Genomic DNA, 12,961 nt, shown 5'->3' on the forward strand with positions numbered 1-12,961 from the left:
ACGAATAATGCTACGGAGTTATGAGTGGTGGAAGAGTTGTGAGATAAAAGACATTTCTAAGGAAGTTAAAATATTGTGTTATATTTAGTCTAAATAATAAGCCCTTAATTTGAAAGAAAGAGATATACAGTGTTTTAAAGAGAAAATTCATTTCTTCCCTTCAACCACCAACTGAATAAACATTGAGCAAACATGGAAAGTCCGCTGGTTTGGAGGCGTGCCATGTTGCTGCTCTGCCTTGGGCACCACATGTGGACATCAAGCCCTGGCTCACCACATCTACTTCCCAATATATTTTTTTCTTTTAGTTTCAGGTGAATGCATTTTATTCCTTCATTCAGCAAGCATATATTGAATGTTGCCTGCATGTCAAGTACTGTCTTAGGTACTCTCAAATATTGTCACACTGTATCTTTATAGCAAACTTATCAGGAGGTTTACAAATGAGAAAATGAAATTCATCTCAGAAGCTAAATAACTTCCCAGACTCCCAGACACATGATTAATTAATTTAGCAAATTGATTTTTTTAATCACATTCCAAAAAGGATTTAAGGTTTTCCATTAAAAATAAAACCCTACATCGAAGGCGTGGAGTTTCTGAGAAATGATGGTGTATTGGACAGATGTGTTTACCTTGGCTCTTTTGTGGAAGCCCACAAAAAGGACAGCGATGGAGCTGTGTTAAAGAGACTCATAAGGGACTTCCCTGGCAGGCCAGTGGTTAGGACTTTACCTTCCAATGCAGGGGGTACAGGTTCGATCCCTGGCTGGGGAGCTAAGATCCCACGTGCCTCACAGCCAAAAAACCCAAATATAAAACAGAAGCAATACTGTAACACATTCAATAAAGACTTTAAAAATGTTCACATCAAAAAAAAATCTTTAAAAAAAAAAAGAGACTCATAATTTACACAGTCAGTGGGAGTGGAAACAGCAGCAACAGCACGTGGAAAGTGGTAAAAAAGAAGATGGCTTGGTCAACTCAAGACAGCCAGGAGCCAAATCAGAGAATGGGAAGCCCAGAAATCACCAGCACTGGCTTGCAGAATTTCACAAAATCTCAGAAACAAGTAGCACTTGGTACCTCTGAAATTGAGGGTAAAATCAGAGTTGAAAACAGGAGGATGGCTTGAAAAATCTGTTAAGAAACAGTAGATCCCCTCCCTGACCTCATCAAAATGGTCTAGTTTTATTTTGAGAAAATGGTGAGCTGGAGAACTCTGCCCCAGAACACCAGGCAGAGTGAAGTTTGAGGTACTACACTGGAAACAGGAGGACTTGGGAAGCCTGTCCACTGAATGTGGACGGGCTCCCAGGCCCCTCCCTCAGTGGCAGCCAGGTCCTCCACTGAGGACTTGGACATTCTTCTCTGGAGAGTCTAACCATCATAGAGAAAAATCCCACATATCCTGACACTGTAGGCCCCCCAGTGAAATGTGCCACCCCATGATACTTCAGTGGAGCCTGCTACATACAGAGTGTGCAATCTGCATTTAGTCCCTCATTCATAAACATGGACAGAAAGCCATGGACTGACATTGAACACTTGGCGACAGCCTCTAACATGAGAAAAGAAAGCCCCAAACAAACAAACAGAAGAAGGAAACTTAGAGGAAACAGAAAATACAGGGCGACGGGCAGGAGGGAACTTAAAAGAAAAAAAAAAATCTCACTAAGATCTTCAAAGGAAGAGAAGATATTTTCCACAGGTCCCAAGAAGAGAATGCTATTTTTAAAAAATAATAATAATAAGGAATATTCAGAAAACAAGATAGCTGCAATGTACAGTTGAGGAATGTCATAAACAGACTTCCAAAAATGTCCCCACAAGATCCCCACCCTCCAGTTATGCAAACACTAATCTAACTACTACTGTGAAGGGACTTACAAGTGGAATTAGGGTTACTAATCAGCTGATCCTAAAGAAGGGAGATGATCCTGGATTACCAAGTAAGGCCCAATGTAATCACACAAGCCTTTAACTACAGAAGAGCAATTCAAAAGATTGAGTAAGTGAGATCTGAGGCATGAGAGGGCTCTGCAGTGTAGGGGCCTCAGGTGTTCATGGAAAGCATGAGAAGGAATGTGGTCAGCCTTTAAGAGCAAAGATCAGCCCCTGGCTGACAGCCAGTGAGGAAAAGGGGACTGACTTCAGTCCTACAACCATAAGGAACGGAATTCTGCCACCAACCTGAATGAGCTTGGAAACAGATTCTTCCCCAAACCTTCAGATAAGAGCTCAACCAGCCAACAGTTTGATTTCCACCTTGTGAGACACTAAGCAAAGACCCAGCTGAGACATGCTATGCCTAGACTTCTGACTCCTAGAAACTAAGATCATAGATGGGTACTGTTGCAAACCTCTAAGATTATAGTAATTTTTTATGGCAACAATAGGAAACTAATACATTGAGATCCTATAAGAAACAGAACTTAATAATAAAGAGAAGGAAGACCAGAATCATGAAATGCCATGAGAAGACTGACCCAGAAGTTCCAAAATCTAAATAAAATCACTAAAGAGATCGGGAATTCAGAAAATGCAGGAGAGGAGATTACTGAAGAAAGAGAGAGAAATGTCCTTCTTTGAAGGACATGAGTTCTCACATTACAAATGCCCAACACAGTGGATGGGAACAGACCCCCTGAAAGGCACATCATTTTCCTGAAATTTCAGAATAGTGGAGCAAAGACCCAATAAAACTTCCAGAGAGAAAAAAAGTCACATCAAAGGCTCAAGAATCAGAAAGGCTTTAGACTTTACAGCTGAAATTCTGGACTCCAAAAGCCAAAGGAACAAAGTCCTCAAAAGTCTAAGGAAAAACTATGTCTAGCCTGGAATTCTATAATTGGCCAAATTACCAGTGAAGTATGATGGTATACTAATGATATCAGACCAGTTAGCTCTCATGATTGTGTCTCCCAGAATCTTTCTCAGATGCTTCACCAAAACCAGGATTTAAACTACAGAGGAGGAAGAGACAGGATGAAGAAGCCATGGGGAGGGGAAGGAGGGAGACAGGAGGTGCTGGTCTTATAATAAACTTTGTAGAAATATCAGACCCTTAAAATGTGATTAAAATAAAAATGGAAAAATAGGTATATTGCAACAATATAAAAATAAATAAATGAGGAAATAGGTTGAAGAAAACAACCTGGGGTAAACAGTATATGAAATGCCTACTCTCTGGCCTCAATTAATTCTAAGAGCTAGACCACAAATTTGACTCCTTCTTCCAACTGAGATACACCATCAGTTACAGGAATTATAGTGTCCACAGGACAAACACACCACAGCTGTTCAACAGAAATGCAGCTTTTCTTAAAACCTGAGACAAATTTCTCCCGTGGGCACTCATAAAAAGGACACCACATAATGTTGTAGTTGGTGTCCTTGAAATTATCCCAATGACCAACGACGTATACAACAGTAAATTCCCCATTGCTCTTTCTTATCATGTCCATCAAAATAGGCAGATGGCAAAAAAATGGAAACATAATTACTACAAGTGCCTGAACTGAAAGCACATGTCCCAAGGGTAACATTAAAAATGTTTGTCCTTCAATCAGTCCTCGATGAGCATTGCCTCTCACAACCTGGGTGTTTTTTTTGAGGGCGGTGGGCGGGGTGGGGGGGGTGTTGTTTTTCTTGCATCTCCATACTTACCCTAGGTTGGGGTTTAGAAACTGAAGCAGATAAGACAAACTCAGACAGACAAATGGTCTGAGATTTTTATCCTTCTTGCAGGCTAACCAGTCAACAGGCCTCTACTTCATGGATGCTGAAGGAAGACACAGTCCTGGGTTAGGGACAAAGGACTGTATTACTTACAGCAATAATGGTAATCAGAGTATCAGCATTTGTGCTGGTTTCCCAAGCCCTAATTCCCATAGGACAATGCAAAGAGGACCAGAGGACACCTGCACATGCTCTGGGTTACATTGCAGGAGAAGAACCCTGCATTTAAGAAAACTGCATCTTTTATAATGAGCATTATGTCTGCTTTTTGCTCTCAAAAAACACACTGTCTTCCAAGATTGTAAGTAAACCTGTTCTTTGCTCCAGAGGCAGACAAGTCTTTATCTTCCAAGGCTTTCCACTATACAACATCCGTGGAAAGATAGTCTAGTACAAACTTGCAAGATAAATGCAAGTTGTGCAGAAATGCAAGAGAATCATGGAAAACTGCCTGCCAAGAGCAGGTGGGCAGGAGGAATGACAGAAGGCAGATTTGAAGAGGAAGTCTCAAGAGAAGACTGTGGACCAAAGAGAAAATGTATCCCAAGGCTCAACAAGACGTGAGGTTCAGATCATGACAATAGTTGCCATTGGTACAAACAGATGGAGAACATTTCTGCTCCCAGGTGGCTCCACACCCAAGGGCCTGGCTCTCTTCCTCAAGTCATATGGTGCTGGCACCTGGAAGAAGGATGGAGCAGAGAAGTGCAAAGGGCACAGGCCAGTGTCTGTAAAGGAAGGTTCCCAAAAGCTGCTACTAACTTTGTGTTTATATCCCATTGGCCAGAACTCAGTCCGTGGCCACTATGACCTGCAGGGGTGGCTGGGAAATGTAGTCTTTATTCTGAGCAGCTACGTGACATTCTTTGAACTCTTTCACAACAGAAAGAGGGGATCACTATAGTCTTCACCGCACCTTTCAAGGCATTTTCCAAAACAAGGATATCTGCTACCCCAAAGGAACTCTGGGCCACTGCTAAAATACATTTTTTAAACTTGGTGCACTAGAATTCTGTGTAATGACCCTGAGAGATCTCCTAATGCTACCTGCTAATTTTATAGGCAAGTTGTATGTGTAATTTATGCCAGGCCACATTCAAATTAGCAATAGATTTTAATTGGTTTAATGCAATTTATTCGGTAAACATTTATTGAGTCCAACTGTGTACCACACACCATGTTCAGTGTGATCATCACGTCACTTAAGGAGCAATAACTTTCCACTAAGGGGCCGACAGCTGCATGCCCAGGTCAAGCTTCATAAAAGATTTTCAAATCACAAAACCTTCAGAGTTTTGTTTTCATTTTACAAATCAGGAAACCAGCAGCTCAGAGTAATAAAGTAGTTTGAAAATATTAAGCATAGAATTAGGTTGTAGAAAAGGAGCTTATGCTTAAGTCTTTCTTTTCTTTCCTAGCTTGGAATTCTGTGCCAACGTGTGTTCTTCCATTATGCTATTCCTTTCTCAACAGACTAGCCAAAAAGTAAGTAAATGATTTGACCTGTTTGTGTTTTTCCTTTGATTTTTATTCTCAGAAGATTTCTTATATAAGATTTCCTACATTTCTAAATGTTTTCGTTTGACTGGGATAGTTAAAGCGCTGGTATCTCTTTCTCATCAACTTTAATATTGGCTTTGATTTAGACTACATTGTTTGGGGCTTCACATTATTCTAAGATTTCATTACATATTTCCACAACAATCTATCAGAGGTGGGAAGGTTCTCTCCCTATAATGTTTATTTCAAGCAAACTGAACCTTGTTTATCAGTCCCAAGGGGCACATAACACTTCTAAGAACTGAGCAAAATAATAGGTAATATGGAACATCTACAGTATTCCCATAAGAATAAATTTTCTATACCAAGTCTTCCTCTTTCCAGCCTGGAGTCTCCCACTTTGTTAAACCTCATATACTACACCCAAACCTATGAATCTTGTGAAGTACATATTTTTTTAATCACTTCACTCACAGAAAAAATCTAACTTTTGGAAGAAAGCAGATTAAATCCATTTTCCACTTTTATAAGAGTAAAAGTTGTTTTAACTTCTCAAGGAAGTCTTGATAACAAGAAAAAGATGTTAAAGAGTGGAGGCAATTCTAAAACTGTATCATTACTGTTATTTTCTCTGTGACAAAACTTCAATAAATGCCATAAAGTGTTATTTGTTGCTGAGGGAATTTCTAGACACTTTTAAATTCCCAGCAACTTCTAACTTCAGATGGCAAGAACAGAAATCTTGGTGTTGGGAAGACAGCTAGCCTAATCAGATTTATGTCTGCCTCTGTCCAGACCTTCGTGGGCAGCTAATTCCACAATAAACAATCACTGACACTTATCAGGAATTTGCTCTTTGCCTTTTTACTGGTCTGAGGCCTTAATATTTATTGTCTTATTTAATGCTCCCAGTAGATTATGTGGTAGGTACTAGAATATTCAATTTGCAACTGAAAAATGCTCACCTAGTAAAGGAACTGAGCTTAGATGCAGCCACCTATAAATGAACATTAATCTCCCTAACATATAAACTTAGAAATAATAAGAACAATCGAAATGTGGACAAATGACACAAATTTGGAATTCAAAATGAAGCAATACATAGGACCAATTAAACACATGGAAAGATATTCAAACACACTTTAATCTATCAAACTTGCCTAAGCAATTAAAAAAAACTCATCATTTTGGGGACACTTCTTGATAGAATTAATTAAAGAAAAAAATTTATTCCATAATAGGATCATTTAAGTTAACATAATAAAGCCCACAAGATGTGCTTGAGAACTCTGGATATTACAGACTGTTAAAACTCCATCAGTGGGACCAAGATGGAATAGATGCATTTCTCCCTATTCCACCCTGTAAGTACAGCCAAAGCCCTGGGCGTTATATATAAAATAAACACCAGAAGATTCTGAAAGGTGGAAAGAAAAAGGTAGCCCATCTAGAGAACTTGAGACCCAAGGAACAACATGATGGTGAGTGCTCTAGTTTTCGTGTGATATATTCTGGATTGGATGCTGGAGAAACTGGCAACCAGAGAGGCCAACGGCAGCAAGAAAAGCTGGTTCTCTTTTTAGCTGAAGGACCAGAAAACAGGCAGGCTAGCAAGATAGAAAACTTAGATGACAACCACCTTATCCCAGCCACACACCACAGAACAAAACATGACTCCACCACTATCCAAGCAAAGGCCAATGAGGGAACTAAGACTTCCACCCTTGAGCAGCTGTAACAAGACTCACATACTGTTGTCAGTAGAGTCCACGTCATTTTCCTGATATGTAAAAACCTCCCAAAACTAAAAGAAAAGGGATCATTCAAATAGCATTTTTCCTGGACTCTTGAGGCAGAATAACAAAACCTTTTGCAAGTCAGGTGGCTCTCACATCTCCCCTTTCACCAAAATGAAGGAGTTGGAAGTAGTGGCAGGGTCTGCTGGTGGTCTCTGAAAATGGGACAGGGGGCATACAGTCTTTTAGGGTTCAGATACTTTTTAGGGTATAAACTGTTAGGGTTTAGAGACTACTGCCCTAGATGCTTTTGCAGAGTCTCCTTCTCTGCTATAGTTGGTCATGCTCTGGCCTCATATTTGAAACAGTTGTGCAATTTTCCACATTGTAGTTGCCCGTGCCTCCACATGGCTCCCAGTAGCCAGCATATTTCATGAGTAAAGAGCAAAGCCTACAGAGTTTCCCTGGTAGCACAATGGTTAAGAATCCACCTGCCAATGCAGGGGACACAGGTTTGAGCCCTGGTCTGGGAAGATCCTGCATGCCGCAGAACAACTAAGCCTGTGTGCCACAACTACTGAGCCTGCACTCTAGAGCCCACAAGCCACAACTAATGAGCCCATACTCCACAACTACTGAAGCCTGCATGCCTGGAGGCTGTGCTCCACAACAAGAGAAGCCACCACAATGAGAAGCCCACCTACTGCAACAAAGAGTAGCCCCCGCTCACCTCAACTAGAGAAAGCCCGCATGCAGCAACGAAGACACAATGCAGCCAATAAATAAAAATAAATAAATTAATTAAAAAAGAGAGAGAGAGTAAAGCCTACAGATCGTCCAGTCCTACATGATTGCATAGTTTGGGTGCTCTTCAATACTGATTCACACAGTTCTATGACACATGCTGACTGCTGGGATGGGGTCTAAACTCCACCTATCATTTGGGTCCTATCACCCTTCATCCTGCTTCACAAATTCATCCTCCCCCATCTCTTATATTCCTTTTTACCACTATCCTCAAGTCCTCCCTCACCATTGGCTCTGCCCCATCAGTGTAGTAACAAATATCCTCCCTCAATATTTCCCCACCAAACTGTTGTCCCAATGTGCCTCCCTTCTCAATCCAATGACCTGTAGACTCTACTCAGTCTTCCACTTACTCTGTTTCATTCTGATTTTAAATTTTAAAGAGTTCATAAGTGCATGAACATAAGCAACATGAAAATATTTTCACTGTAAACGTATCAAACATTCTAGAAACAGAGTCAAAAGTCAAAACATTTCTCCACCAGTGCAATGCCCACCCTTTCCATTGCACTTTCCCATATAAAATTTGGTGTGGTTCCTTCTACACTTTCATCTACATATTACACATGTTACATATACATGTTGCATGTCATATCTCCTTTTCCCATGAGTTGTTCTGGAAAGTTATATATATATATCCTTTTCTTCTTCAACATTGCATAGCATTTTGTAAAAAGGGTGCACTGTGATTTCCTATTAATGGGTTTGCAGATTGTTTCCAATTTTCTTTCCTGCTGATGGAACTTTAGTTTACCTCTATTTTTCCCCTTTAAAAACAGTGTCATAATGATCATCCTTTTTCGTATCTTTGCTCACCAGAAATTTCATCTGAGGATAGTGGGGAGGAAGGAGTTAAAGTACCTGGCCTTTGGTTCTGAGGAAAGAGAGAAGGCAGGTGACACATAAATTCCTTGTAAATGTCCTGAAAACTGGACCTCCTGGCTAATAGACTAATGATATTTGCTAAGAGATCTCATCTATGGAATGCTCTCAGTAGGATGTGGCTGGTTAAGAATTGTTTATGGCAAATAAACTTAGAATTTGTGGATTCATGAGGCAAGACTCCAGAGAACGGAGAATGTCACACAAGTTATATAACTACATAGGATACAAAATGGCAATGTTGCCTCACCTCCAGGCTCCCTGCTTTGTGAGATGTCCCACAAACCTCACATGAGATCTTACCTATTACTCGTCCAAAGTAGGAATAAAAGATCCAGGAGGTATGCAGGAGTTCGCAGACTTCCTGCTTAGCCAGTGCCTTGATTGCTATGTTATTGAAATTATGAGTAAAGATCTATATGGATAAAATCTCTGATAGCTGCAAGCCTGATTTGACCATCTGATCCTGTGTGTTAGCACAGAGATTACTGGAGGTTACCAAGTTGCCATCCAAGAAGGCTGTAGCAGTTTCTATTCTCACCCAAGAATATGGGTTTCTCAGCAACACTGACTAGTTCCAACAACTCAAGGGCCAATAACCCACTGCCATTTAAATTTGTATTTTTGTTTATTAATATCATTTTTACATTTGTTGGTTCTTCAGATTTGCATATATGTGTGTGTGCATTTCCTACTAGTATTATTTGCCCCTCTTTTTTAAAAGTTAAATTTTCCTTTTATTAATTTGAGAAACATCCACGTAGTATAAAGTATGTGGATTCCAGGTTCAAATCCTGGTCTCCCATCTGCTAACAAGCATGCTGCCTTAGAAAAGTTACTTAAGTTCTAGTTTCCTCATTTGATGCCTATTTCATAAGGTCATGTGAAGATTATATGAGCTAATGCATGCAAAATACCAAGAATATCACCTGGTATATAGTAAATGCTCAAATGATGATAGCCAGTCAAAGGAGCTGTTTATATATTTTGTGTATTAATTCTTTGATTATTAAATATGTTGTGAATATTATTTCCTAGTCTAGGACTTATGTTTTAACCTCGCTTGAACTTTGTTTAAATTTGATAGGAAGGAAATTTTTTATGTAGTCAACTCTGTCATTCTTTTCCTCTGTGTAACCTTTTTTCATCTGAACCATTTTATCAAATTGACCACTCCAAATTTCAGTTGTTTTTTTAACCCATGTTTTGATTTTGTGGTCAAATCTTAAGATCCTTTTTTTTGGTCTCAGCAGACATTGTTCTTGTATTTCTCTCATGGAAGGAAATCATCAGCCACTCCTTCTTCACTTTTCCGCTAAAGATCATGTTCTTTTTGTTCTTGCTTCCCTTTCCACATCATGCTCCCTGGATGATTTTATCGACTCCAATGGTTTCAAAAATCCCCCTAGGCAGAGGATACTGAAATTCTCAGAGCAGTATTTCCCACTGCTTATGAGATATTTTTCTTTTTTTTTAATTTTTATTGGAGTATAGTTGTTTTACGTTGTGTTAGTTTCCACTGTACAGCAAAGTGAATGAGTTCTACATATACATATATCCCCTCTTTTTTGGATTTCCTTCCCACTTAGGTCACCACAGAGCACTGAGTTTCCTGTGCTATACAGCAGGTTCTCATTAGTTATCTATTTTATACATAGAATCAATAGTGTATATATGTCAATCCCAATCTCCCAATTAATCCCACTCCCCATCCCCCCTTGGTATCCGTATATTTGTTCTCTACACCCGTGTCTCTATTTCTGCTTTGCAAATAAGTTAATCTGTATCATTTTTCTAGATTCCACATATAAGCCATATTATATGATATTTGTTTTTCTCTTTGACTTACTTCACTCAGTATGACAGTCTCTAGGTCCATCCATGTCTCTGCAAATGGCACAATTTCATTCCTTTTTATGGTGGAGTAATATTCCATTGTGTGTGTGTGTGTGTGTGTATCACACCTTCTTTATCCATTCCTCTGTTGATAGACATTTAGGTTGCTTCCATGTCCTGACTATTGTAAATAGTGCTGCAATGAACACTGCAGTGCATGTATCTTTTTGAATTATGGTTTTCTCTGGGTATATGCCCAGGAGTGAGATTACTGGGTCATATGGTAGTTCTATTTTTAGTTTTTTAAGGAACCTCCATACTGTTCTCCATAGTGGCTGTATCAATTTACATTCCCACCAATGGTGTAAGAGGGTTCCTTTTTATGAGGTATTTCTAACATAAGTTCCACAATCACCTTAAATTTCTTCTAAAACTAAAATTTATATACCCTCTATACATATACTAAGATATAATATTTGCTAAGGAATACTGTTGTGCTTTTTTCCTTTAACTTACAACAAACTATGGAATATTTTTAATGAACAAAAGAATAGAAATATGTTGATGTAATATGCACAGAATCTCTCTAGGAGGACACTGCAAAACTGGCAAAAGTGGTTGTGACAAGAGCAAAAGACATACTTTTCACTTTAACTTGTGTCTTCTGAATTTTGTATAACAACATATAATGCCTATTCAAAAATAAGCACAAATCTACAAATAAATAAAAGGGACCCTGTCATCAATCCCACCAAACCTATACCCTGTTTCAGCTGGTGATGTTACTTATCTGCTCAGTCTCTGCTGAGCACTTGGGAATCATCCTCCATCTCCTCAAATGTGTGCCCAAGTACCATATTCTACTGAAATACCTGAGAAACGGATCCTTCATCCACGTCCTCATTCAACAGTGACTCTAAGAACACACAATGAACTGCGCACTGGGCTAGAGGTAAAAAGAGGAATGAAATACCCTCACGAAGTCAGTACAATCCCTTCAAGAAGCTCGCAGCCTAGGGTGCAGAGCAGCCGCATTGCACATTTAATAGTATTTCTTAAACAGCTGATTCCTTAAGCCATTTGCAAGTATTTATTTAGGTAGACCATAAAATATATTTTTATAATATACATAAGAAAAAACATTTGAATGAATAAAAAATAAAATGACAGGAGGTGACAGAATTTAGTGTTTATAAATGAGACCATCAATAATTTTAAGAATTCAGAGAAGAAATTGAACGTGTACTTAAAGTGGAGACCATGCTTTACATTTACAATATTTTATAATTTAAAAAAAGGCATTAGGCTTTTAAAAGTAATACATGACTTAACAGCTTTTCAAGTGATTTTCATAATGGGTTTCTAGACACCGTCATACATGGATGTGGAAGAAAAAAAAAAAGACAGAATTTAGGCAAGCAAAGTATTAGTCCATAGCGGCTTGGTAAAGTTTACTTTTCTTATATAAAGATTCTTCAATTTACATTTGTTCTTGTTACAGGAGCAGAAAGAACTAATTTGCCAAGTATATTTGAAGAGTCGGTAAGCTATATAGCAAAAATAGTTATTTTTAAAAGCCTGTATTCCATGAAAATGTGCACCACACAGCATTTATAGTAACTGAGTAAATGTAAACCATGTGATTATTAAGTCTTCTAAATAAAACATTTAACCCCCAAATCTCACACAATATCCCCTATATCCATATCTCTTATTTGAAGGCAGCCTTAAGCTTCAAACTAATAACATTTGCTATTTTGAAAAAATTCTTACCTCCATTACTAAATGTTTCTGAAAAGTCCCTTAGAATTTTTTTCAGTACTCTATTAACAAGGTATATCACGATCAATAAATGACCACAACCTTTAGAAAAAAATACTGAAGTTAGAGAAAGAATGATCAAGTTGGAGGTTTCTGTCTCCAACCATGGAAGACCTTTCTACTTTGAGACCTTCAGCCCCAAGATGACAACTCAAAATTCCTTACTTAAAATATTTTATCATGAATAATTTTCTAGGAACATGAGGCTTTTAAATTAAAATTTAGCAAAATCAACGATAATAAATTTTTTCTTCCAATCATTTATAATAACAGAAGAGAAATCAGGTGAAGTTTTACATACAAAACATATAAATACTGCATAATATGTAGTGAATGAATATTGGCACATACCCTTTTGTATTTAAAGCATAAAATGCAACCAGCAAAACTGATGCTCTTAAGATACATTTATGGCATAGGTCAGAAAACCTCTATATGACATGGAAATGTCCCACAGTTTAAGGCTTTCCGATAGGTTTATAGCAAGCATCAGGTTGCCAGAGGCGAATATCAACAAGAACTTGATTGAGTTTTTGCATCCAGAGATCCCGCTCTTCCTTGGTATCTGCAGACAGCCAGTTCCTACAGGAACAAACAAAAAGATCAGGATCCTTTCCCTCATTCTGTATCTCCAAGTA

The 12,961-nt window shown here is 38.5% G+C and overlaps 1 protein-coding gene across 4 annotated transcripts in view; it reads right to left on the reverse strand.

Moving 5' to 3' along the window:
* Positions 1-11,579: 11,579 nt before the first annotated feature.
* Positions 11,580-12,961, reverse strand: part of ANLN (anillin, actin binding protein) — a 60,136-nt gene continuing 58,754 nt past the window's right edge. For all 4 annotated transcript variants that reach the window (XM_057733129.1, XM_057733130.1, XM_057733127.1 and 1 more), the window contains one exon: positions 11,580-12,905. In XM_057733129.1, the coding sequence (XP_057589112.1) occupies positions 12,782-12,905 (124 nt within the window). In that variant the 3' untranslated portion in view covers positions 11,580-12,781. The remainder of the gene's footprint in view (positions 12,906-12,961) is intronic.

The sequence above is a fragment of the Hippopotamus amphibius genome, chromosome 4 (genome assembly GCF_030028045.1).
Source record: "Hippopotamus amphibius kiboko isolate mHipAmp2 chromosome 4, mHipAmp2.hap2, whole genome shotgun sequence".
Lineage (NCBI taxonomy): Eukaryota > Metazoa > Chordata > Mammalia > Artiodactyla > Hippopotamidae > Hippopotamus > Hippopotamus amphibius.